Source organism: Mus caroli, unplaced genomic scaffold, assembly GCF_978045245.1.
Source record: "Mus caroli unplaced genomic scaffold, Mus_caroli_1 scaffold_10, whole genome shotgun sequence".
Classification (NCBI taxonomy): domain Eukaryota; kingdom Metazoa; phylum Chordata; class Mammalia; order Rodentia; family Muridae; genus Mus; species Mus caroli.
The window spans coordinates 102,848,587-102,876,361 of NW_028227265.1; the positions used below are offsets into that span (position 1 = coordinate 102,848,587).

Below are 27,775 nucleotides of genomic sequence, written 5' to 3' on the forward strand. Positions count from 1 at the left end.
ATAACATTATTTTAGTTGCTACTCCATAATTGTAATTTTACTATTATTCTGAATCGTGATGTAAATATCTGATATGCAGGATATCTGTTATGTGAACACAGTGGGGACTGCAAGCCGAGGGTTGAGAACCACTGTGCTAGACAGCCTCAAATGCATCCTTTCTCTCTCTGTCTCTGTCTCTGTCTCTCTGTCTCTCTCTGTCTCTCTCTGTCTCTCTCTCTCTCTCTCTCTCTCTCTCTCTGTGTGCTGCACCTCAAGCATGCTAAGTATGCACTCTACCACAGAGATACACCCCTCCCTCTCCAAAACTCCATTCTCTCTCTCTTTTTTTTTTTTTTTTTTTTTTTTTTTGGTTTTTCGAGACAGGGTTTCTCTGTGTAGCCCTGGCTGATCCTGGAACTCACTCTGTAGACCAGGCTGGCCTCGAACTCAGAAATCCACCTGCCTCTGCCTCCGGAGTGCTGGGATTAAAGGCGTGCGCCACCATGCCCGGCCATTCTCTCATTTTAATGTGTCTATCACTTCAGAATTTGAAGGGATTTTTCTAGAAATTTTCTAGGAGAAATGTGTGTGGACGGGACAGTGGAGGAGGAAGATGGAAACCAGAAGCCCTCAGCATCCCAAGCTACACGATGCCATGTCAAACTAGAGTGACTCCTGAAACAAGCGGGTGTCTCCAGTAACTGAAAAGAAAAAGAACTGAAACAGCAGACAGCCACCTCTGGTGGCTTCACAAAAAGAGTCTTAGAGTTGGGAATAGTAGCACACAGATCTGTAATCCCAGCACTGGGGAGGTTGAAGCAGAAGGATCTGGAGCTCCAGACCATTCTGGGCAACAATAGAAAGATTATCTCAAACAATAAGATACCTTAGGGAGAGCATCCAAGCAGAAGAGGGGCTATCTTGAATGGTTTGGGTTGTTCGTTTTTGTTTTGGTTTGTTTCTGGATGGTTGCCGTTCTTGTTGGGTAAAGGATAGGGTTGGGGGTTTTCTCTTCTTTGCAAGGTTGCCTCAGGTTCTGCCAGGAAGGAGCTGCTGAGCTCCAGGAAACCGGTGCTGAGGGAGTGTCAAGGCAGGACGCCCCTCTCCACCCTCCAATTCCCACCCGAGGCCTCTCTTGTGACTATTGGACGCTGTTCCTTTAAAAGCAGCCACTCCTCCCGGCAACTAGGGTGTACATGGGGGGTGAGATGGAGGGAAGCTGACAGACTTACCCCAGCAATTAGGGAAGATGGCCCAGGCTGGAAGAGTCGCTCCCAAGCCCTACTGTCGTCCCCTTCCCTAAGCCAGCGGGTCTGGGGGACGGAGGGGGAACCTTCCCACCCCAGGCGCCACACGAGATGGCTCCGTGGCCTCACAGAAACGGCTCTCTGACTTTGTGGTCGGACGCCCCCACCCTGGACCCCAGTGCAGCCAACACCAGTGGGTTGCCAGGAGTACCATGGGCAGCGGCATTGGCTGGGGCATTGCTGGCGCTGGCCACGGTGGGAGGCAACCTGCTGGTAATCATAGCCATCGCCCGCACGCCGAGACTACAGACCATAACCAACGTGTTCGTGACTTCGCTGGCCGCAGCTGACTTGGTAGTGGGACTCCTCGTAATGCCACCAGGGGCCACATTGGCGCTGACTGGCCACTGGCCCTTGGGCGAAACTGGTTGCGAACTGTGGACGTCAGTGGACGTGCTCTGTGTAACTGCCAGCATCGAGACCTTGTGCGCCCTGGCTGTGGACCGCTACCTAGCTGTCACCAACCCTTTGCGTTACGGCACGCTGGTTACCAAGCGCCGCGCCCGGGCGGCAGTTGTCCTGGTGTGGATCGTGTCCGCTGCCGTGTCCTTTGCGCCCATCATGAGTCAGTGGTGGCGTGTAGGGGCAGATGCCGAGGCACAGGAGTGCCACTCCAATCCGCGCTGCTGTTCCTTTGCCTCCAACATGCCCTATGCGCTGCTCTCCTCCTCCGTCTCCTTCTACCTTCCCCTCCTTGTGATGCTCTTCGTCTACGCTCGAGTGTTCGTCGTGGCTAAGCGCCAACGGCGTTTGCTGCGCCGGGAACTGGGCCGCTTCCCGCCCGAGGAGTCTCCGCCGCCTCCGTCGCGCTTTCCGCCCCCTGCCACAGGCAGAACACCCGCGGCACCGGATGGAGTGCCCTCCTGCGGCCGGCGGCCTGCGCGCCTCCTGCCGCTCCGGGAACACCGCGCCCTGCGCACCTTGGGTCTCATTATGGGCATCTTCTCTCTGTGCTGGCTGCCCTTCTTCCTGGCCAACGTGCTACGCGCACTCGCCGGGCCTTCTCTAGTTCCCAGCGGAGTTTTCATCGCCCTGAACTGGCTGGGCTATGCCAACTCCGCCTTCAACCCGCTCATCTACTGCCGCAGCCCGGACTTTCGCGACGCCTTCCGTCGTCTTCTATGCAGCTACGGTGGCCGTGGACCGGAGGAGCCACGCGCAGTCACCTTCCCAGCCAGCCCAGTTGAATCCAGGCAGAGCCCACCGCTCAACAGGTAGGGGACACAAGCGGGGAACCGGAGTCTCTGGGTGGGGACATCTCTGTCTCTATTTTTGAGTTTGGAGGTTGGGGGAGGGAAAGGTGTAGACGAGGGAGGGGTGTGTGTGTGTGGGGGGGGGGGGGGAGAATGGCCTTTGTCTTGAGAGGACAGAAAAGAGGTAGGAACTAAAACGGGATCTGGGGCCCTTTCTCTTCTCGGATCCAATCCCTGGGTCTGAAGCAAAAGGGAGGAAGGGGATAATTGCGCACCTTAGGACCAGGTGACCCCCACAGGTAATTGCTACTCTGCCGGCAGGTTTCTGACCTCTCTGGTCGCCTCTAGTTTGGGTTTTTTTTTTTTTTTTTTTTTTTTTTTTTTTTAGTTCCGTTCTTCGGGAACCCAGGCATCTCTATCTATACCTGTCTGGGATATCCATAGACAGCAATGGACTTACCAAGTCCTCTGCCTCAGTCCCGCTCTCTCTCAAAGGTTTGATGGCTATGAAGGTGCGCGTCCGTTCCCGTGAAGGGCCGTGGAGATCCAGCAAGGAAGCTGTGAGTTGACTTGGAGTTGCTTTCCTCCCTCAGGGACTGGATTAGAACTGTAGGGTGGGATTTGGGGGGAGGGAGGGTGCAGGATGGTCCCTATGGGATTTGGGGGTGGGTAGGAGGATTCGGGAATGGTCCCTATATCTTTGAAAAGTGAATATGCTTTTCAGGGTTCCTGAATCACTTTTCTCTTCCTTCCAGTGCTTGATCCCCATCTTCTTGACTGGTTGCCCCAAGAAATATTGTTTCCGTTTTTGCAGGACTTTTGGGGATTTCTTTTTTCCAGAAAGACAAGCAACGACCATGGATGCAACATTTTTATAATGCCTTTGATTTCTACTCAGAGTGAGTCCCCTGGAACCTCAACTCTCCAACGCTCCAGAACCGATGACTAGACCACAAGGTGTAAGGGAAATCTTACCAAATGGGTTTCACCATCCTCCTCTCTTTCTGAGAGAAGTTGTCTAAGACCCACCTTGAACTTCACTACTACCTCAGCAGCTGGGACGTCAGGCCACCTGTGCTTGACGGCCCTGAGAGGAGCCCTATGGCTTTGGAGGCCTGCCAGTCACCCTGCCTATGTTTGTGCTGTATGCTTAGGGAAAAGAGAGCACCCCTCTCTCCCTTTCTTCCTACTGCTTTCCTAACCCTGATGATCGACATGTTCCTCCACAAATCACTCTGTCTCCAGGCTCTGTGTCTCTGGTTAGTTTGAGAGCAGGAAGCCAGGAAAAAAAAAAAAAAAGTTTGAGGTTTCATCCCTGTCTCCTCACTATGACTCTCTAAGCACCATCTTGGACCATCTCTCACAATAGGCACAAAACAGCTCTAATCTACCTCACAGTTAGGACTTCAAGGTTTGGGGGGGGGGGAATTCCAGGGTTTATAGGAAGAAGTCAAGCTATTGGAATGGGTCCTTTTTCCACTTAAAATCAAATTAATAAATATTATTGAATGTGGTTTGTCCCCTGCTCGCCTTTTCTCTGGGTTTGTTTTCTTTTCATGGCCCGCTTGCTGGCTTCCTTGGTCCGAGCTGCGTTTTGACAAGGGCAGTAAATTAGGAGTAATTCTTGCCTCCTTCTTCCTAATCCTCATCAGACAAAACCAGAAAGTCTGTCTGTGTAAATGAGACAGTCGAGTCTTTGCTTCGCCTTCCTCCCTACCCTTTCTGAAACTTCTGAGATCTAGTTGCAAGAAGGAGTGTGGTCCTGCATTACTTCTCTGTCTTCCTGGAGGATGGGGCCTGCTGTGTCCAGGCTCAGGAATCTCTCATACCGCAAACTAGCATGGCTTAATAAGGTCTCACTGACATCAGCAAAGGCTTTGCTTCTCTGTTTTGTGTGCCTGTGTATGTAAAGGTTCAGGGCACTGGTTTGAGAAGGGGCAATATGTCTTGTGTTATATGAATAGATGTGTGTATACAACACACACACACACACACATATGTACATATTTCTGTACCCTCTCCCTTCCCATTTCCTTCCTGGGTTGTAGAAATCTCCATTTTCCTCTAGAAGCAAAGCTGAAGTCACAACTGTCTCTTTATACTATTCTTCCCCTTGCTTCAGTTTTTACAGTTCTTATCTGACATGTTTCTCATGGGGGTTCGGGTGGGGGGTGGGGAGGTTCTATGGAAGTGTTTTATGGAAGAGTATTGCACTGGCTCTTTTTTTTAACTCCAAGAGCAAAGACCATCCATGATCAGGCTGATTTCCATCCAGCACAGGCAGTTGCTCACCAAAGGTTTAGCCTGCCTGTGGCATAGCATGCAGGGCACTGGCTGTGTCTGGGGGTCCTAGAGATACACACAACCTCACACAGGATAAACTACATGAGTTTCCACATACGGGTGTTCCCTGTGGACTGGACCTAGCCTATGCAGTTGCCTGTGCTCCTGGATCTCAGGTTTTATGTCTCGGGATGTTTGCATACCAAAGATGACATTCTCCTTTCCAACCCAATGCAGTGTGTGATCTCTGGTGTCTAAATGTAGACGGTTTCTTGGCAGAGATCCCATTTTATGAACTATGGGCCTTAGTACAGAAGGAAGTTTCGGTTGAGCCTGGGGATAAGAGGGCATGCTCTCCCCATCTCTGGATATTTTCCTAACATCTCTGGGGAAAGTTGCCCAGAGAGAAGAGAGGAGAGGATGCCTTTGGAGGAAGGACTTTTGGTTTATAGAATTGTCCTTGAAGACTGTCCAGGAACCCATACTACTCGGGCCTCGCTGTACATTTTAATCCATGTGCCGACTGTCAGCCTCCTTTGAAGTGTTTAGACTTGACCTGGGGCTGTGGATTCCATCTGCAGATTGTCACCAGGGAATCTGACAGCTGAAGAGACAGCCTCTCTAGTCCTTCCTCCAGCCAGGTGTCAAACCGAAGGAGATTTACATCCTTGAAGGCAAGGCGAACTGCTTTTGCCAGCATGAAGCCTTAGCCCTGGAATCGGTGAAGACAAACAGCCAGGCTAGGAAGCAAAAGATATGAAGATTCACAGACCGGGGAGAACCAGAGGGTTTTAGAAGCTCTGTCTTTCAAGAGTCTGGGAGTAAGAGAGAATGTGGGGCAGAAATGACAAAGAATAGGGGATTTGAGTTGGACAGGTGACCTTGCGGGTGAAACTACAAAGGAACAAGCTGAATTAGAGAAAAGAGGATGTTGGGAATAAGCTTTTCTCGAACTCGTTCCATGATAGACTCTTCAAGCTGGTGATGGGTAAGCGGAGGCCGGGGTCCTCATAGGCACTTACTAGACTAATTCTATTCGAACTTCATTCCTCAAACCTGCTAAATAGAGTCGACTCCCCTGTAGCGGTTTGAATATGCTTGGTCCAGGGAGTAGGTGTGGCCTTCTTAGAGTAGGTGTGGCCTTCTTGGAGGAAGTGCGTCACTTTTGGGGTGGGCTTTGAGAGCTTACTCCTAGCTGCCTGAGGATGCTAGTGTTTTGGTTCCCTTTGAAACAAGATGTAGAACTCTCAGCTCCTTTTCCAGCGCCATGCCTGCCTGGATACTGCCGTGCTTCCCTCGATGATAGTGGACCGAAACTCTGAACCTGTAAGCTAGCCCCAATTAAATGTTGTCCTTTATAATGTAAGGATTCATGATTCACCGAAGAATGACACCCCAGGCTCAAATAGTATGTAAACAAAGAGTGTTTTATTTTGCAGAAGTCCAGCATGCTGGGGTCTCCCCGTTACCAAGATAGAGAGACGAGCAAGTGAACTCAAAGGTCTGATTTAAAGCAGTTAGAGGATTCCAGAATAGGGGACCTCCATGGTAATCTGTTGGGTCCACCTAGGTGAACATTCCATTACCAGGGTGTAGGGGCTGGAAACTTGCTGGGAGGCCTGGAAACTGTTATAGAGGAAGTAGCAGAGGAAGTCTGGAAACTGCTGCTGACCCACTGTCCTTGCCTCAGGCCAGGGAGCAGGGCAGCTTCTGAGGGTTGGATTTGCCTGGACTTGTCCAGTTCTTGGAAACACAGATTTAGGTCTAATCTCCTAACTGCAAATTTGAAGCCTGTCATGGAATCAGCCTAGCCTTCTCATGAAGAGTTGCCTTGGTCATGGTGTCTCTTCACAGCAATGGAAACTCTAAGACAGACACCCCCAGTCACCAACCAGCCACCCCTGCCTAAGAAAGTAAACGCATGTAAGGGGGAAGTAGGGCTGTCTAGAATCCCCTTTCTTTGAGGGCCTAGTTCTGTAGTCCATCAAGCTGTTCTGGAACTCATCAGCTTCCAGTCCTAGCCACCTTAGTCCAGGGCCTAGAGGTGTGCACCAACCATAGCCGTGTTAGGATGACATTCCAAGCCTTTTATTAAACCTTAGTCTTCTTGCCAGGACATTAGAAGTGTTAGGCGCCTCCTGGTGGCTATATGAGATACAACAGGAGTGGAATGTTGAGCTGTCTAGTTAATAGCTAGCACAGCTGAAAGACTCCATATAAATAGCAATCCAACTAGATGTCATGGCCTGTAATCTCAGCACCCCAAAGGGATCACGTTCCAGCCCAGCGTTTGTTGCAGCAATAAATCATCTGAAAAATGGAGGAGAAATAATTTAGTTCAATCCTTTGATTAAAAATACATCAAGTACCTGAATTCTGTTTTAGCACAGGGGATGTCGCTCTGTTGCTCGATGCTTTCCTAGCTTGCATGAAACCCCAGGTTTGATTCACTGCACCACAAAAACTGTAAATGGTGATGCATGCCTGTAAGCACTGAGGAGGTAGAGGCAGGAAGATCGGGAGTTCAAAGTCATCTTCTGATACATAATGAGTTGGAGACCAGCCTAGGATACATAAAACCCTGCCTCAAAACATATATGTGTGTGTGTGTGTGTATAGTTATATATATGCATATTATATTATAATTTATTATGTATTATATACTTCATAGCACGTGTATATAGTATATACTGTATACTATTATATAATACATATAATATATAGTGGGGTATAGTATGTAGTATACTAGCATAATGTATATATACTATTATATAATATAATCTATATAATTATATAGTATACAGTATACATTCTATGTTACATATTATATATTATAATTATATATATTCTAGAGGAATATACTGTATATATTCTAGAGGAATTACAGATATGCATCACCATTTACAGTTTTTGTGGTTCAGGGAATCGAACCTGTGGTTTCATGCAAACTAGGAAAGTATCTGACAACAGAGTGACATCCCCTGTGCTAAACAGAACTCGGGTTCTTCATGCATTATATATATCCTAGAGGAATGAGCCAATTTTCTTCAGTCAAAAGTTTCCGAACCAGAAACAAGTAGTAAAGATACACTTCGCGTGCTACGCTATCAAATGACAGAAGATGTAAAACAGAAGTACAGCCCCACAGGAGCCACATAGTGGCTGGGACTGATGCTACAGAAAGTTTGTCCCCGCTCCCGCATTAAATCAGCCATTTTTCTTCTTATATGTTTGGAGGCTAGAACGTTTTCACTCTTTGAAAATGCCGTCCATGTAAACGATGTACTTTGTCCCTTCTCACCTCTCAGTGCTCTCACTCATCCACAAAGTCTCCCTTTTACTTTTAGTTCTTTTGTTATTTGTTTTCTTTGTTGAATGTGGGGGGATTTGTGACTCACTGAATTTAAATCAGTTCCTTGAATGAATGATCATGGATGGGAAGCTGTTTACATGGGCAAATCAGCAGCAGCTATATCACCGAGCCTCACCCAGGAACATTAACTGCCTGTCATTCTTCAGAGAGGGTGGAACCTCGTGAGCCCCTCCTCTAAGAGGGTGGGGCCTCGTGAGCCCCTCCTCCCTCCATGATGGGATCCTTTTCATTTTTGGTGGATTTTGATATTATAATTTAATTACAACATTTTTCCTTCCTTTTCCTCCCTCCAAATAATACTTGTTCAGTCTGTATAATGGTACTTGTACATATGTTTTCAGGGTCGACCACTTGGCACTGGAGAACCAATCGGTGTGCTCTTCCCTGGAGAAAGCTACCTCTCCAATTCCTAGCTTTCCTCGGCGGCTTGTAGTTCTTTGTGTAGGGTTGAGGCCTCATATGCTTTTCCCTATCTGGTTTTACACGTTTGTTGGTGTCATCTTTGTTCAGCTCAGATGTGGGCAGTCATGTTAGTGAGACTTAACAGATGTTAAGTCTGATGTTACTAGCAGACGAACTCTCTCTGCAAACTCCCTGATCCTCTGACTCTTGTAATCTTACCACTTACTTCATTTTCCACAATGTTCCCTGAGCCTTAGATGGGGCAGTGTTATGTAGATGTGTCAGCTGGGACTGGGCTCGACAACTCTGTCTATTGATTAGTGTGGTTTTCTGTAGTGGTCTCCTGCTGTTGCAAAAAGAAATTTATCTCCTTGATGAAAAGTGAAGACTACACTTATCTCTGAGTATAACAAAATGTTAAAGGATCATTGTTAGGGACTATCCAGGTTTAGCAAATTACTGGTTGTAGATTCTTCTCCAATAACCAAGGCTTCACCAGAGCTGAGTAGTAGAACTGAATAGCTGGGTTTCCAGTACCAGATATGGTATCCCTTCTTGTTGAGCGGGTCTTCAGTCCAATTAGAGAACTGTTAGTTATTGTACTGGTTTAAATCTGCTTGGCTCAGGGAGTGGCACTATGAGGAGGTATGGCCTTGTTGGAGTAGGTGCAGTCTTGTTGAAGGAAGTGTGTCACTGGTGGCATGGGTGTTAAGACCCTCATCCTAGTTGCCTGGAAGTCAGTATTCTGCTAGCAGCCTTCATATGAAGATGTAGAATTCTCAGCTCCTCCTGTGCCATGCCTGCCTGGACACTGCCATGCTCTTGCCTTAATGATAATAGACTGACTCTCTGAACCTGTAAGCCAGCCATTAAATGTTGTCCTTCATAAGACTTGTCTTGGTCATGGCATCTGTTCACAGCAGTAAAACCCCAACTAAGACAGTTATCACCAAGGTGTGTGTGCCACTACTACACCTGTAGTATTATCATGCTCATCTACTCATTTGATGTGGTTCATAGGTGCAATAGCTGGGTAAGACTGTTGGGTGTGTCTCTCCTTTGGAAGCTTGCATAGCAGCAGCATCTGATACCACGAAAGCTGGTTTCCAGGGAAGGGGCATTCAGGTGAGTTCCAGCTCGGGGATATCTTGGCCCTGTTTCTGAAGTGCATGGTGACCTCATCAATAGGGACTTACCTTCCACCTCTGGGGTTATGGTGGCTTGACTGAGAATGGTCCCCAAAGGCTCATATATTTGAATGTTTCTTTCCCAGTTGGTGGAGTATTTCGGAAGGATTAGTAGGAGTGGTCTTGTTAGAGAATATGTGTTACTGGGGGTACACGTCGAGGTTTCAGAAGCCGACATTAGGCCCAGCCTCACTCTCTTTCTGCCTCTTGCCTGCAGATCAGGATATAAGCTCTCAACTGTTACTCCAGTGCCATGTCTGCCTGCCTGTCACCACGCTTATGGGTGACAAACATACACATCTACTCAGACAAGAAACCTATGACAGACCAAAGTACAGACACCACCAAACTCCAACTTGGCTTTTATTGGGGTTACTTACAGGAAGACAGGCGAGGCCATTACTTCCAGGAACAGAAATGACTCAAAGACCATTACATCACCAAGCCCATGCCAGCATGGGTGACAGCTCGCAAAACCTGAAAACGCAGAATACACGACACATCCTGCAGGCAGCTCCACAGCTTGGAGAGTGTCCTTTCCAAGTAACTGAGTTGGTCTATATCTCTTCCACTAGATTCTGTTTCTTCCAGACAAGCAGTTCTGGTCTCATGACCTTTGTAGGTTGGCTTGTCTGAGAATGACTCTCAGCATCTCGGCTTGTCTAAGTAAATAGTATTTATTTATTTATTTATTTATTTATTTATTTATTTATTTATTATATATAAGTACACTGTAGCTGTCTTCTGACACACCAGAAGAGGGTGTCAGATCTCATTACGGGTGGTTGTGAGCCACCATGTGGCTGCTGGGATTTGAACTCAGGACCTTCAGAAGAGCAGTCAGTGCTCTTACCCGCTAAGCCATCTCTGTTAATGGCTTCTCTCTCCCATCAGCCTGCATAGCACCTTCTGGTACCAGGAAAGATAGACAGCAGGAAGGACACTTCCAGCCTAGTCCCAGGTCAACTTCTCTACACCCTGCAATGAAAGTATGTAGTGAGCAAACCAAGCAATGGCAATAATAGCCTGCGTTGTTTGGAGGAACCTTTGGGACCTCCTTGACCAACACAAGAGTTCCCTTTATCTTCCCTACGTATACTGCCAAGAATGTTTTCAGTAACACTGAGCAAGTTAACCAGCCTCTTCCACCATTGCCTTAAGTATGATTAGAATGGAGATGTTAGTGTTGTGTTCAGCCCATACAGATTAGTTCAGAAGAACAGACGAGATCCTGGATAGGGAAGCAGTTTGGAAACAGAAGGGGATGCTCCAGCATAAAGCAGAGGAAGGACACTGGATCTTGGTCAAGCTCTTGGCCTACAGGATTAGGTCCCTATAACCCTGCTTACATTGTAGGGCTTGTCTTTGGTCATTACTGGATGCCATGCCTGGTCTTTTCTTCTGAGAGGTGGACCCATCTCAGACTCATTCCCTTGACTTTGTAGATCTGCTGCTAGTGAGCAGATCTTTGGCTCTTTTGACACTCTGGTCTGGCCTTGGCCAGGCATTTGGTCATGGTAGGATTGCCTGTCATTGCATGCAGCGTTGCCGATAAGGTAAATGATAGGGATAGGGAGAAGGCAGAGAGAGACCAGAAAGCACTTCTGAATATCAGGACCTGATGGTCCATGACAGTGACTGTTAATGAGATTGCACACAAGGGGATCCGAAAGAGAAAAAAAATAAAAGAGAGAGAATAAATTAGTTAGGATGGCTGCAGCAAAGTATCACGACACAATAAAAATATGTTCTCCCACAATTCTGGAAGCTTGAAGTCCAAAATCAAGGTGCTGGCCAGGTCACACGTTCTCTGGAGGCTGTGGACAGGGTCCTTCTTTGCCTCTCTAGCTGCTGGTGGTTGTCGGCAGTCATTGGTATTGTTGGACTTATAAACGGGTCTTTCTAACTTAAACTTCTGTCTTTACACAGCCTTCTCCCTTTGTCCATCTCTACCCAAGTATCTCTTATAAGGACATCAGTCATTGGGTTGGGACACCTTGTATGATCTCATTTTAACTTGAGTATATATGCAAAGGCCTCATTTCATAATTAGGGTGCCTTCAAACATTCCAAGATTATGTCTTCAATGCATGTTTCAGGAGGGCACAATTCAACCTGTAACAGAGGGAGGGAGGATGTTACTATTGGCCTTCTGACAGTTCCACACTTCCTGTAAGTGTTTCTGTTGCTTCAAACCCAAAGCATGCAGGTTTCATTTTCTCTTATCACTAGCTAAAGGGGTGGAGCTGTTATCTGTTTCCAAGATTTCCACTTCTGGGCTTTGTCTGCCCATCTCGTGGACTCCAATCTAAGAAGCCACTGAAGTAGTCAGGGCTTATATCTGTTGCTCACCTGTGTCCAGTAGTGTTATCCACTCTCCACACTTCCTTTATTGACAGAATCACCGGGTTTTACCAAGAAAAAGGGCATCCTGACAAAGAGCGTTTTACAGCCTCAGTCAGACAGGCATGCTAAGCAACAGTGTTCTAGCCAATGGAAGCACACCACTTCTAGCTCTGCCATTACAGTAACTTCCAACTGGCTGGGATTCGAGTGTGATAGTCAGACCAGAAGTAGCCATCTTGAGTCATAGAAGAGTTGCCAGTCATGATAGATGGCAGAACCAGACAGACAGAACCAGGGCACCCAGTATTAAGAGATCCCAGAATGCCAGGCATTGGCGGCACACGCCTTTAATCCCAGCACTCAGGAGGCAGAGGCAGGCAGATTTCTGAGTTCGAGGCCAGCCTGGTCTACAAAGTGAGTTCCAGGACAGCCAGGGCTAAACAGAGAAACCCTGTCTCAAAAAACCAAAAAAAGGAAAAAAAAAAAAAAAAGAGCCCCCAGAGGGAGAGCCCCATTTCAGCTCCAGACTACTTGCAATTTAGGCTTTTAAGTGACAGAAAAATGCCTATACTCTTTAAGCCACAATTATCATAACCTTATTTATTTGACCCAAACAAAAAATAATGGTACGGGGAGGGTAAAGAGGGCCACAGGATGTATAGTTTAGACCTTCTTTAGAGAGGTCCACAGACATCCCTCTGAGTTCTATGATTATAGCATTGTGTTGCTCTAGCCATAAACAGCCTTGCTTTAACAACGGGTGGTTCTCAACCTGTAGGGTACGACCCCTTTGGAGGCCCACATCAGATAGCATGCATAGCAGCTACTCGCACTGTGATTCATAACAGTAGCAAAATTACAGTCATGAAATGGAGACAGCATCATTTTAAGGGGCAAGAGCCACTGCTTTAGATCGTCTTGTACCACTTCCGCTACTCAGGAACCGACATCCGAGTTCTTGTTGTCCTAGCAACGACAAACTCCTGTTCCTTTGCAGATGTTCTTAGGGAGAAATTATGACTATATTAGTTTCCTGAGGCTGCAAAACAAATTCCCATGACCTTCCCAGAATCTGAGAGGCTAACTCAGGAGGACTGCTGGATTTGAAGCCGACCCAGGCTACACAGTACGTTCCAGACCAGCATGGCCAATACAGAAAGACCCTGTTTAAAAAGTAATAGTAAAAATTGCCTTTGATCCCGGCACTCAGGAGGCAAAGGCAGGTGGGTTTCTGGAAATTAGAGGCCAGCCTGGTCTACAAAGAGTTCCAGAACAGCTAGGGCTGTTGCACAGAAAAACTTTGTTTTAAAAACAAACAAAACCAAAACATTATTATTACCTTAGGGGATTGAAAGAGCAGTAACATCCCCTACAATGCTGAAGGCCAGAAAGCTGGAACAGAGACTAACAGAGCTGGATCTTATTGGAGACCTTTAGGGAGAGCCTCCTCCCTGCCTCCCTCACTTCTGAGGACCTGGGCAGTGCTTGACATCCCTGTAATTGTTTTGTGCTGTGTCACTCAAATGCCTACCTTGGTCTTCCCATGGCTTCCCGTATGTCCCCGTATGTCTTCTCCTTTGATTTTTTTATAAAAACACCTCTCATTGAATTAGGGACAAATCCTAATATAGGATAATATCAAGATCTCTAACTGTACTCGTGCTGGCTAATTAAATGTCAACTCGCCACAAGCTAGAGTCATCTGCGAGGAGGGAACCTCAATTGGAAAAATGTCTGTGTAAGATCAGGCTGTAGGCAAGCCAGTAGGACATTTTCCTAATCAGTTATTGATGGAAGAGGGCCTGGTCCTTTGTACCATCCCTGGGCTGATGGTCCTGAATTCTATTATAATGCGTGCTGAGCAAGCCAAGGGAGCAAGCCAGTTAGCAGCACTCCTCCATGGCCTCTGCATCACTTCCGGCCTCTAATTACCCACAACAAAAAATAAGCACAGACTCCCTGTGACCCTTAAAAGTGACCCTTCTCTTGCAGCATTTTTAAGCATGGTTTAATGAGAACTGAATACTTTACCACTCCAAACTCAGTGGCTTATTTTTTTCTTTTTTTTTTTCCTTTGGTTTTTCGAGACAGGGTTTCTCTGCATAGCCCTGGCTGTCCTGGAACTAACTCACTTTGTAGACCAGGCTGGCCTCGAACTCAGAAATCCACCTGTCTCTGCCTCCCAAGTGCTGGGATTAAAGGCGTGCGCCACCACCGCCCGGCTGCTTATTTTTTTTCAAGACTTGTTTTTATTTTCATTTATGTGTGTGTGTGTGTGTGTGTCTGTATGGATGTATGCCACTCTTATGAGGGAGCTAGAAGAAGCCTGAGAGGGCACTACATTCCCCACTGGAGCTAGAGTTAAAAGTGGTCTTGAGCCACCTGAACTATGTGTCCTTGGACCCAAGAAAGAACAGCAAGTGCTCTTAACCCCTGAACCATCTATCTAGCTCCAGGCAGTGCTTGGTGACCCATCAGAACCAAAACAATGGACCAATGGGCTTGGAAAGTCATCCCATGATTCCTTGGCCCTCAAATGCTTTATTTCAGGAACTAGGGGTCCACATACACATATTTATATTTAAAAAATAATATATTATGACTTGAGGTGCAACTCACAGTAGGGCCTTGCCCAGTGTGTGTCAGCCACATTTCATAACACAAAACACAGCAGACATAGTACACTGTGTCTCCTTAGCAAAGACAGGGTGAAGTGTTGCTTCTGCTATTAGTGTTCTTAGAACACTGGGTGACTTCTTCCCAGAGGGAGAGAGAAAAAAATGGGAATGGGTAACTTTCACCTGCTCACTGCCATTCTCACCTCTCTGGTTGCTCTTCCGGTAGTGGGCTCCTGTGTGGAGACCTTCCTCTCAGAGTCCAAGTCTGGACCTCATGCTGGAATGCTCTCTCAGAACCATCAGGAAAGTAAGGAAAGCATAGAGAGCTACGCCCCCTAACCCCCATGGGGAAATCCCTCCTACCATTCTGATGTGGATGAAGCACAATGAGTCACTGTTCCTTCTCCCTCCAGACTCCAGCTCAAGGCTGAGGCGGCGCTCTGTGGAAGTATGGAAGAGCATGGGCAGCATTTGTGAGGCCCTGGGTGCCATCCCCAGCAACACACAACAAACCCCTTAAAAACCTCAGTACAGGGGCTAGAGAGATGCCTCAGTTGCTGCCCTTGTAGAGGACCCAGGTTCAATCCCCAGTATCTATGTGGTAGTGGGGGTTCACAATCACCCATAACTCCAGTTCCATGATATCTGATGCTTTCTTCTGGTCTCCGTAGGCACCAGGCACACATGTGCTACACATACACACATGCAGGCAAGACGGTCACACGTGAAATAAAAAGGATAAGTCTAATATAAAAATTAAAAGCCGGGGAGGCTGGAGAGATGGCTCAGCAGTTAAGAGCACTGACTGCTCTTCCAGAGGTCCTGAGTTCAGTTCCCAGCAACCACATGGTGACTCACAACCATCTCTATTGGGGTCTGATGTTCTCTTCTGGTGTGTCTGAAGACAGCTACAGTGTACTCACATATATAAAACAAATAAATCTTTTTTTAAAAAAAATTAAAAGTCGGGCAGTAGTGGGACACGCCTTTAATCCCAGCACTTGAGAGGTAGAGGCAGGTGGATTTCTGAGTTTGAGGCCTTCCTGGTCTACAGAGTGAGTTCCAGGACAGCCAGGGCTATACAGAGAAACCCTGTCTCAAACACCCTCCCCCTCCCCCCCAAAAAACCCCAACATTCAGCATTCCTCTTTAAGCCACTCTCCTGCCCATGCTCTGGTAGAGCTCCTGAGTATTTAGTATTGACCTTGGGTATCTGCTACTGGAGGGTCTGACCTTACACAAAGAAGCTTTGTACACTGGTCTGTACCGGGTCTTCTGCATATATATTGTAGCTCTCAGCTTAGTATTTTTTTTTATGGGACTCTTGAGTGTGTGAACAAGTGGGTCTCTGAGTCTTGTGTCTGCTCTTGGGATTCTTCTCCTTGTGTTAGGTTGCCTTGTCCAGCCTCAATGTGATGGGTTTGGCTTTATCCTATTATATTTTATTTTGTCATGCTTGGTTGTTTTCTCTTAGAAGCCTTTTCTAGTGAGAGACAGAGAGGGAATGGGTCCAGTGGGGAGGGGAGGGCGGGAGGAACTGGGAGGAGTTGAGAGACTATAATCAGGATCTGTTGTATGAAAAGGAATAAAAGGAAAAAAATGTAAGAAGAGGAATAGATGTTGAACAAAACAAGTGGATTGCCTTGGCATAGTAGATATTGCTTGAGTTAAGGAAATATTTTCAATACCACTACTGTCTACCAACACCCTCCCCCAGCTTGGCCTGGTGCCTGGTATTTTTATGGAGGACATCTGGCAATTTTATCCATCAGCCGCTGCCCTAGCTCAGGCTTTCCTCACTTCTTAACTGAATTAACCCAGACTCCACCCGCCCTCCTTGCTGAACTCTGGTTCCCCTCCAGTTCTTCTACCACAAGCCACAGAAGAAGCAGAGGAACATTAGCATGGGCTGGCTGCTCACAGGCAAAGAGTGATGCTTCTAGGGACCTTGGAAAGATGGACGCAAGAACAATGTATGACCTTTGTACAAGGCCAATGTATGAACAATGTACAACTGTAGGACCAATGCAATTCCTGGTTGTCAATTAGACTATATCTGGAGTGCACTACAGTTCACGTATGGAGGGCACACCTGTGAAAGATTTTCTGCTTGGTTTGAAAGTAGATAAATCCACATCTAGTCTGGACCATTTGAGGTAGGAAGACTCATACCTCTGGATCTTAAAGCAGGAAGACACAGGCTTCTGATCTTGGGGAAGGTACACCCCCTTTAATCCAAATATTGAGACAGGAAGACACACCTTTAATCTGGACCACACCCTGTACTTGATATACACACACAGAGAGACAGAGAGACAAAGACACAGAGAGAGAGAGAGAGAGACAGAGACAGAGACACACACAGAGAGACAGACAGAGACAGAGAGACAGTGATTCATTCTATAAGTTCAGTTACTCTAGAGAACCATGACTAGTTATACTATTAGAAGACTAATAGGAACCAACAGCTCTGAACTATTAGGAACAGATTATTCTCCATAATACAACCATATTTGTAGTCTGTCTGCCAGAGATGGAACTTAGGACTCTGTCATTATTTGAATGAGAATGGTCCTCCGTAGGCTCATAAGTTTGAATGCCATTCTTAATTGGTGGAATGGTTTGGGAAGGATTAAGAGGTGTGGCATTGTTGGAGGAAGTGCGTCGCTGAAGGTAGGCTTTGAGGTTTCAAAAACCCCTGCCATTCTCAGTTAGTTCTCTCTATCTGTCTTGGGCTTCTGGATCAAGATGTGAGCTCTCAGCTGTTGGTGCCAACATGCCTTTGCTCTACCATCATGGACTCTCACTCCCTAAAGCCATGAGCCCCATTAAATGCTTTTCTTTATGACTTGTCAGAAGCCATCTAGGAAAGACTAAGGCATGGCCCATCTTTTTGCATAACTTTGATGGGTGAGCTCTAAGAGGCAAGATCCCAAAATTCTTCATTCCAGGATTACTTCTTGCTACTGATATGCCTTTCCTGTCACTATTGCATAGCTTAAGGATTCCTGGGCTTCTGCCCAACCTATTGCCCAATCTGGGCAGATTTTCTACAGATCAACATGAAGATGTACTCTCATGTGGTAATGCTGTGTAGACAAATTGATGATTTCACAGTTCCTGATAGTAATTTTATAGAATTCCTAAATTTATACAACTAATTTCAAGCCCCTTATAGAATGAATAATAGCTACAACAGAGCTCTGCAAATCTTCATGTGTCACGGGCTAATTAAGCTAGAAAAAGAAAGCAGACTTGGAACAAATTTACCACCAGGGAAAACCTTCCTGTTAGGTTAGCTGTGAAACCGTTATCTGGTAACTAAGGGTCATAAAATGGGTGTACGATTTATTGTAGATGCAATGACAGAAAATAAAATATTGACTAGTTTATCACTACACAACTTTAAAATAATCAGACACACGGCAGATGATTGTCTTTAGACAAAACCTTGCTAACTTGTGACATAAAAATATTGCTTTACTTGGCAGGCAGAAGCAGGCAGATTTCTGGGTTCGAGGCCAGCCTGGTCTACAACGTGAGTTCCAGGACAGCCAGGGCTACACAGAGATACCCTGACTCGAAAAAAAAAAAAAGTAAAAATAAATAAGAAAATATTGCTTTAAGCTTAAAATGATCTTCTGAGGGCTAGCAACACATAATAAATGTTTAGTGAGTTTAGAGTCTCTGAATGGAAAGACATGTAAACAACTCTGCTGCAGCTCTTTAAACCTTATCAATCTACGACATTAGTTACTGCCTTAGACTTACTATAAACTTATTGGAATGTAAAAGTATTTAGAAAATCATGTAACCAACTATCCTGCGGTAACAGCTCTACCTGGTAGTTATAGGAGGTAATTCTTAAGAGAAAGTATAAATACTGAGAACAGAAATCAAGGTAAGGTTGAGCCTTGTTTTCTACTTCATCCCGAGTGAGTGAGTTTTTTTTCTGCGTGCCTTATTTTCTTTTTTGTTTTTCTCTGAGCCTTTTAACTAATCAGCTAAGAGGAGAAGCCCAAATAATTAACTTCTTTTCTTAATCTCCTGCTGCTAACAGCAAGTGTTAATCACCAGAAGTCAGTGACTTTTGACCACAAAATAGCCAAGTGTTAAGAAAGGTAAATATTACCAAACTAAGCCACTTTAGCCCTCATTTCTGCTGTCCTCAGTACCTGGTATTGAGGCTGGTCCGCAGCAGTAAGTTGCCTTGGTGTTTTGTCACAGCAACAGAAAAAAATGACAGTTCCAAGTGCACCATCCATGATTACTGGTCAACCAAGTACCAACTGCAGTCCCTGACACAGCCAGCTTCCCCTCCCTGGATGAGGACTCCTGGGAACATCTTTGTCTGTGAAGACTGGCTTACTGATTAACATGCAGTGAGGTGAACAGGCAGATCCAGAGCCTAATGACTTTATCTTGGACTAGTTTTAGCCCCTAAATAGTCACTCTTTGCCAACCTCTGTGTTGGAACTAACATTCTGTGACTAATAGATAAAGACTGTTTAGAATCTATTAACCCAGTATGCCAGTAGCTTCTGCCAACCCAAAAGCTAAAACTTTCATCAGATATAGCCTCTGTGGCCCATAGGATAACTTTCCCTGCATCCGGCAATAACAGCGTCTCTGGTGTACCCAAGAAGGTATGATTAAGTTGCCTGGATGGTGGCATCTTTTGTTCTGTTACTATAAAACTTCATGAACTATTTCCACGGAGGACCATGGAACCTGGGCTAATGTAGCCCTGTGTTTCCCAAGTGTTGGTCACTCAAACTTGGCTCCAGAATAAATGACCTCTTGCTGGGCGATAGTGGCGCACACCTTTAATCCCAGCACTTGGGAGGCAGAGGCAGGCGGATTTCTGAGTTCGAGGCCAGCCTGGTCTACAAAGTGAGTTCCAGGCCAGCCAGTGCTATACAGAGAAACCCTGTCTCGAAAAACCAAAATAAATAAATTAATTAATTTTAAAAAATGACCTTTTTTTTTAAAAGATTTTATTTATTATTTATTTTATTTGTAAGTACACTGTAGCTGTCTTTAGACACACCAGGAGAGGGAGTCAGATCTCATTACGGATGGTTGTGAGCCACCATGTGGTTGCTGGGATTTGAACTCAGAACCTTCGGAAGAGCAGTCAGTGCTCTTAACTGCTGAGCCATCTCTCCAGCCCCGTGACCTCTTATTCCCTTTGAAGTAAAGAGATGTGGTTTTTGTTCTGTTTTCTCTCTCTCTCTCTCTCTCTCTCTCTCTCTCTCTCTCTCTGTGTGTGTGTGTGTGTGTGTGTGTTTGGTTTGGGGTATTTTTGCATCAATTCCTCTTCACATCTCCTCAGCATCACTCCCCAGCCACCCCCTGCACACTCTGTAGCCTGGGGTAGTCCAGAGAAACCTCTGCTTTCCACTGCTGTTTGTAATACAAGGGGGAAAAATCACTACAAAATAGCAACAAAAGTTGTGTCTTAGTTAGGATTTTTAATTGTTTCAACGAGATACACCATGCACCATGACCAGAAAGCCAGTTGGAGAGGAAACAGTTTATTTAGCTTAGACTTCTAGATTATAGTCTATCATTGGAGGAAGACAGGAACTCAGGTAGGGCTGGAACCTGGAGGGGGAAGCCTAGGGATGGCACCACCCACAATGGGCTGGGCCCTCCCCCCTTGATCACTAATTGAGAAAATGCCTTATGGCTGGCTCTCATGGAGGCCTTTCCTCAACTGAGGCTCCTTTCTCTGTGATAATTCTAGCTTGTATCACGTTGACACACATAACCAGCCAGAACAAGTGCTTTTGCTGACATGCCTCAGGGGTAGAACACAGGCTTAGCGAATACAGATCCCCGGTTCCATCTCTAGCACAGGACAGAATGGTTTTCAGGAGTTGGGGATGGGTGATCTAGTCAGTGTTTGCTGAGTTCTTTTCCCACCATCCCTCCTGAAAATGTCATTTGGGAAATCCTCAGCTGGGCAGCTTGGAAGGGACTGACAGACACTGCCCGCAGCACAAGTTGCTGATTTAAACTGACAGAGTATCCCAAGAGCACCTAGGGAGGTCACGGGCTTCAGAGAAGGAAAATTCCTGAAGAAGAAACAGGACGCTCTTCTTCAGAACAGTAAGGATGTAATGCCTGGAAACCTGCAGCCATTACACACACACACACACATGCATATGAGTCAGATGTGCTGGCTCTATTTGAGAGGCAGAGGCAAGCCTGAGCTACATGGTGAGTTTCAGGCTATTTTGGGGTACACAGCAACACCATAGATATATGCATACAAGATTTTTTAAAAATATACCCAATGGAGTTTTATTCAGCCATAAAGGAGAACGGAATCATTTGTAGAGAAATGGGGAGAAGTGGAGACTCCACTCTAAACTCTGAAAGACAAACATTGCATGTTCTCTTCCATATGCGGAATCTAGGTTCTAGGTTAAAATTTTCAACCGAGATAGCTCGGTGGTTCGGAGCACTGGCTGCTCTTCCAGGGGACCCCAGCTTGATTTCCAGCACCCACACAGCAGCTCACAGCTATCTTTAACTCTAGTTTGGGGGATCCAAGTCCCTCTTCTAGCAGTCCCTTCTCCAGCACCAGGCATGCATGTGGTACACAGGCATACATGCAGGCAAAACACCCATACCCATAAGTAAGTAAATTTAAAATCAGACATTAAAAAGAAGGGGACAATGGGGAAAACAGAAGGAGCCAGTGGGAGGGAAGACATGAAACTAACAGTAGATATGACCCAATGTACACGTGCGACCCATGTACACGTAAGAAAAGCCATATGTAACCCATTACTTTGTACAATTGCATGCTAATAAAATGTTACGATAGTAAAGTTTGTTGTGTGTATTCTACTGTTTGGGGGCCTTTCGAGGCAAGGTCTCTCGGGATCTCTGCTGGAATCACTGTCACCCTACCCTATCCTACTGTAAAAGCAAATTTCCTCATTCTTTAATTTTTGAAATTTGGGACACAGAGAAATGCGAGGTGCTAGTAGCTGCCCAGTAAGATAAGAGTTCTCTCAGTGCAGCCCTTGTCTCCACCCCCCCCCCCCCGGGTGTTCTGATTCCTCTCCCATCATAGGTGTGGCCACCTGAGCTTCACCTAGAGTTCTGATGTCCACTCCTCCCAGGCACTGGAGCCAAACTCTGAAGCTATCTGAAGAAATAACTTTTCTCCACCTATGCTCCTTGCCATTTCCAAGGGTCACAAGGGAGCCTGGGGGCAGGCAGGGGGAGGGGGGGATAGTGTTGGAGAAATGTGTGTCTTAGTCAGGGTTTCTATTCCTGCACAAACATCATGACCAAGAAACAAGTTGGGGAGGAAAGGGTTTATTCAGCTTACATTTCCACATTGCTGTTGATCACTGAAAGAAGTCAGGACTGGAACTCAAGCAGGTCAGGAAGCAGGAGCTGATGCAGAGGCCATGGAGGGATGTTCTTTACTGGCTTGCTTTCACTGGCTTGCTCAGCCTGCTCTCTTATAGAACCCAAGACTACCAGCCCAGAGATGGTCCCACCAACAAGGGGCCTTTCTCCCTTGATCACTAATTGAGAAAATGCCTTACAGTTGGATCTCATGGAGGCATTTCCTCAACTGAAGCTCCTTTCTCTGTGATAACTCCAGCTGTGTCAAGTTGACACAAAACTAGCCAGTACAATGTGCAAAGTCCTCGGAGTGACTGCTGGGGACGAGAGGATAAATTAAAAGGAACTGTTAGCTCCAGAAACGCCCTATTAGAAACTATCCCACCCCTCGCCCTAGAGCTGATGCTTCTTATTGTAGGCTCTCTGGCGCCCTCTTGTGTCTTGTTCCTAAATAACCAACAAGATACAGTCTATTATTTGAATGAGGTTTTTTAAAGTCCAAAACAGATTTTGCAGATGCTATGCGGGGCACTCCAAGCCTGGAATCGGTCCTATTTGCGAGATGTTGCCAGCCACAAATTTCCCTTTCTCCCACTCCTTCCCACCCCCCACCCCACCCCCAGGGCTTTTCCCTAAATTCAAGCCTCAGGAGAGCGGAAGGGGCGCCGCAGAGAGGACAGTGGTGGATTGAGGAAGGTGGGCTTTCGGTAGCATCCCTACGACCTCCGCCGAAAGCTGCTACCAAGAGTGGCAGCCGGGCCTGCCTCTGCCCCGTCCACTCAAGTCACCTGTGTCCCCAGCTGCGTCAGGCGTGTCTAGACTGCTGAGGGCTGCAAAGCTCACAGCCGACCCAGCCTGCGAGCCCAGCAGATGCCGTGACTCCGCAGCGGAGCTTTGGGGAACCGCAGGTTCCTCTCTTCACCAACAAGGGCACTCTCAGCCTGAGCTGGCCGTGGCTCAGCTGAGGTTTGTGGAGGGAGTGAACGGCCAGCCCCTACTCCGCGGACCTCCCCGTGGTCTTTGTGTACAGTATATAAAAGGTTGTGGCGGGAAGCGGGTGACGGGGAGGGGCACAAGCGGAGGGGGTGGGGAGGAGTGGGTGTGAAGAGATGAGTAAGACGCTCCACTTCCAGAGGTCCTGGGTTCGAGTTTCAGAATTCCCGTGGAAGCTCTCAATTATCCACCTCCTCTTCTGGCTGCCCCAGGCACCAGCACGAGGTATACACAAATAGATACAGGTAAAAACGCCCAAATACAGGAAGGGAGGGAGGGAGAGAGGGAGGAAGGAAAAAGAAAAGAAAGAAAAGACCCCACAAAGCACTGGGAAGGCAGAAGCAATAGCTTTGTGAGTTTGAGGCCAACCTGGTTTGCATAGCAAGTTCCAAGCCAGCCCAGCCACATACTAAGGCTCTGGTTTAGGAAGGAAGGAAGGAAAGGAAAGGGAGGGGAGGGGAGGGGAGGGGAGGGGAGGGGAGGGGAGGGGAGGAGGAAAGGAAAGAAGGAAAGGAGAGGAGAGGAGAGGAGAGGAGAGGAGAGGAGAGGAGAGGAAAGGAAAGGAAAGAAAAAGAAAAAGAAAAGAAAAATGTTAAGTTGGAGCACAAAGCGTGTTCTGAATGTGCAGCCACTTGCACCTCACTGAACAGGGCTCGATGTCTTCTCTTCCTTCACATTGTAATATAGGAAATCCTCGTCCTCATCTCATTTATTTATTTATTTATTTGCATTTCAAGGAGCAAGAGCTGTTGTTTTGTATTATTAAAACAGCATCTAGTCGGGCGTGGTGGCGCACGCCTTTAATCCCAGCACTCCGGAGGCAGAGGCAGGCAGGTTTCTGAGTTCGAGGCCAGCCTGGTCTACTAAGTGAGTTTCAGGCCAGCCAGGGCTACACAGAGAAACCCTGTCTCGAAAAACAAAACAAAACAAAACACCAAAAAAAAAAAAAAGAAAAAAAAAAAACCCAGCATCTAAGTCTATGCAGCAGAGAACGACCAGAATCTTTTAAAATTCTTCTACTTCCACCTCCAGAGAGCTAGAATAACGTGTTTGCCATCGTGCCTGGTTCACGCAGTACTTAGAATTTGAACTTCATGCATACTAGGCAAGGACTCCATCACTAAACTACATACTCAGGCCTATACTTCTAATTTATTTGTTTGTTTGTTTGTTTGTTTGTTTTTGGTTTTTTCGAGACAGGGTTTCTCTGTGTAGCCCTGGCTGTCCTGGCATTCACTTTGTAGACCAGGCTGGCCTCAAACTCAGAAATCCACCTGCCTATGCCTCCCGAGTGCTGGGATTAAAGGCGTGCGCCACCACACCCGGCTGCCTATACTTCTAATTTATTTCTTTTGAGACAAATTCTCTTCTAACCCAATCACAGGCTTAGGCCACTATGCCCAATCCAACCCACATTTTTAATATATTGGTATTAGTATGCTCAGACTTCTGATATGAAATGAAACATTTTGTTTTGCTATACCACGGTGATGGCACCCGAATTATCAGATTTTGTTTATCCTTTAATATTCACACAGGTTCTAAATACATAGTGTGGTAAATAAGAGGCCATTTGAGCATTAATAAAAATTATATATATATAAAAGCTCTGGTTTAGACAAAAATTCCCCTCCAGAGCAGGCATGTCAATACATACCAGCACTGGTGAGATGGAGGCAGGAGAATTGACAGCATGAAACACATAGCAATATCTGGTCTTAAAATGCAAAAAGAAACGAAGATTAGGAAAGAAATTTTTTGAAGCTTACCATCTGTCCTCCCACTGAGAAAGCAAGGCTTTGTTTCCTGAATTCTCATAAATATTTCAAAGGTTAAGATAACCAACTAAGATAATTGTGACAGTGGTGTTCCTGTATTAGTATTTACTGTGCCAGGTAGCCCTGCCAAGGCCATAGGAAGAAGGCCTCCCTCTAGCATTTATTCACTGAGCCAGGATGTTCCCATGTCCTCTCCCTCCTGCATCTACACCTGCACCTGCACCTATGCCTGTACCTGCACCTGTGTCTGCCACTGGAGATTCAGCTTCCAAAGAAATACTAGAGAACAGGCTTCCAGATGGTTTGCGAAATGAGCTGTTGGTGTTAGATGTCTGAGGCAGAGTAGAAAGACAGAAGGCGGATAGAGACCAGTCTGACCGGAGCAGGCAGGACTGTTTATCTCAAAATAGCAAGGGAGAGACACTCTTCTGCAGGAAGGGGATACTTGGAACTTATATGAGAAGTATGGGGAATGGAAAGTTAACTGCAAAATGCTGGGGCTGTGTGCCTGCCTGCAGTTTCTCCCTCTGCACTTATTTGTCCAAACAAGGCTGTTTTATCTTTAGAAAATGTCTTTCCCAATATCAGGATGCAGGTGATGGAGGGTACCTGCATTTGGCAATGGCAGTGAGGGGTAGGGGCTGGAGTTTCCACGTAGGCACAGGGGATTTCAGCAAGCCTTAGGGGAATGGAAATTTTACTGGTCAGGGTCTGAAAGAGTTTGTTTACGGTTTTTTTCCAACAGTCAGGCCACACTACTCCACTGTGTGTCTTCCCAGATGAAGCCCGAATGTAATAGAACAGAATTCCTCACATGACTTTGGAGGACCCTAGGTACCTTCATATATCTTGAACCCCCTGACAGGTAAGTCATCTCTTCATGGTCAATGGTGTTTCTTTCTGAATATGTGAGCTCCTCTGCCAGAAATTCACTTATTTTTATTTACAACTCTCATGACTTAACATTCTTCAACATTTAGATTCGTCCACCTAACATTCCAGCTGGAGACCTGGAGAGATGTCACCACGGTTAAGAATGCTGGCTCTTGAGCAGGGCGTGGTGGCGCACGCCTTTAATCCCAGCACTCGGGAGGCAGAGGCAGGTGGATTTCTGAGTTCGAGGCCAGCCTGGTCTACAAAGTGAGTTCCAGGACAGCCAGGGCTATAGAGAAACCCTGTCTCGAAAAAACAAAAAAAACAAAACAAAACAAAAAAAAAAAAGAATGCTGGCTCTTCCCCCAGAGGACCCTGATTTGAATCCCAACACTCACATGGCAGCCCTACAACCTTCTATAACTCCAGTTCCAGAAGAAGAAAAAAAAAAAAAAAAAATCTTAAAATAAAGGTGGAGCTGGCCATGGTGGTAAACATCTGTAATCCTGAAGAAGTACAACGTAAAAACAAAATTCTAGGCCTTTGGGCCCAGGCTTGGGAGTGTGGCCTTTGTGGCTCAGTGCTCCGAGGTGTGCTGGTCATAAAACAGATAGCAACATTCCTCCACCCACCCCCTTCCTGGGTTCAAAGAGTGTTAATTCAAAAAATGTGTTATTGTTAGGGGCTCTTAGAAACTGTCTTGAGAGATAACCTGAACAATTACCAGGTATTCCTTGTGACACTTGTGACTTAGCACTTCCTTGTGACTCTTAACTGGTATCTTTGGTATTTTCCAACAACGCCCTCCCCACTTCCTTGAGTTGTGGTTTCTCCCTTTAAATACCCCCTTACTCAGCTACTCAGGGCGCCACTGTCCTCTACCCCTGCGTGGTGTATGACCGTGGGCCCAAAAGCGCTCTTGAATAAAAATCCTCTTGCAGTTTGCAGCAAGACCGTTTCTTGTGGGTGATTTTGGGGTGTCGCCTCTCCTGAGTCAGAACGTGGGGGAGTCCTCACGTTGTGGGTCTTTCAATCCCACCTATCCAAAAAGACTGAGGCAGGAGGATGAAAGTTTGAGGCCAGCTTGGGTAACTTAGCAAGACCCCTGTCTCAAAATAGAATTGTAAGGATCCATGATTCACCGAAGATTGACCCCCAGACTCAAATCGTATGAAAACACAAAGAGTGTCTTATTCTGCAGAAGCCCAGCACGCTGAGGTCTTCCAGAACCAAGATAGACAACTAAGTGAGCTCACAGGCCTGATTTAAAACACATTAGGGGGTTTTGGGGTAGGAGACCTTTATCTCTAGGGACATTCTAATACTGGGGTATGAGGGCTAGAAACTGCTCCAGACCCATTGTCCTTGACACAGAGCAGCTAGTGGGGCTGCTTCTGCAGGCAGGACAGTATCTGACTAGCTACCTGAAGCCTGGGGGATTTTTTTTTCTAGTAACTGACTTGCCCAGGCTTGCCCAGGCTTGCCCAGACTTGCCCAGACTTGCCCAGTTCTTAGGTCTATTCTTCTAAACTGCCAATGTGAAGCCTGTCATGGAGTCAACCTAGCCTTCTCAGAATAAAAAGTGCTGGAGAGGTTAGCTCAGTAATAAAGGACTGTGACCCAATACTGTGAGGAGAAAACCAAATACCAACTAATGCATAATAAAAGGAAGTCAGCGGAAGTCAGCGTCTTGCTCTTTCCACCAGACATCCATTTCTACTTTCTCTGCAGAGGCTCCTTGTGTATACTCCAAACAAATCCACACGTATGTAATATGTCTTTTCTCCCCCATCCCAAAATGCCCCCTTACTTTTCTCTGTATTCAGTAATGTTAGCATTCTGCCTAACTCCACCCCCACAGTTACCTGGCAACAGCCAGATATGCTCCTCCCCACAGTTACCTGGCAACAGCCAGGTAGGCCTGACCCACTATAAAAGGGGCTGTTTCTCTCTCTCTCTCTCTCTCTCTCTCTCTCTCTCTCTCTCTCTCTCTCTCTCTCTCTCTCTCTCTCTCTCTCTCGTTCTCTTGCTTTTCTCTTGTCCACTTGAGCTCTTCCCTTCCCCCC

The 27,775-nt window shown here is 46.4% G+C and overlaps 1 protein-coding gene and 1 long non-coding RNA gene across 3 annotated transcripts; both read left to right on the forward strand.

Moving 5' to 3' along the window:
* The first annotated feature begins 1,201 nt into the window (after positions 1–1,201).
* On the forward strand, positions 1,202–3,051 carry Adrb3 (adrenoceptor beta 3). Of its 2 annotated transcripts, XM_029480871.2 has the most exons (2): positions 1,202–2,503; positions 2,978–3,051. In XM_029480871.2, the coding sequence occupies exons 1-2, from the start codon at positions 1,341–1,343 to the stop codon at positions 3,012–3,014; spliced, it is 1,200 nt and encodes a 399-aa protein (XP_029336731.1). In that variant the 5' UTR covers positions 1,202–1,340; the 3' UTR covers positions 3,015–3,051. The 2 variants fall into 2 exon arrangements, with proteins under 2 accessions (XP_029336731.1, XP_085700448.1); XM_085844322.1 differs by lacking the exon at positions 2,978–3,051 and having other exon boundaries at positions 1,202–2,507.
* Positions 3,052–5,978: 2,927 nt separating this feature from the next.
* On the forward strand, positions 5,979–25,939 carry LOC147002476 (uncharacterized). The gene is made up of 3 exons (XR_015048735.1): positions 5,979–6,091; positions 25,582–25,701; positions 25,817–25,939. It is a non-coding gene; the product is annotated as an uncharacterized LOC147002476 (long non-coding RNA).
* Positions 25,940–27,775: the final 1,836 nt, after the last annotated feature.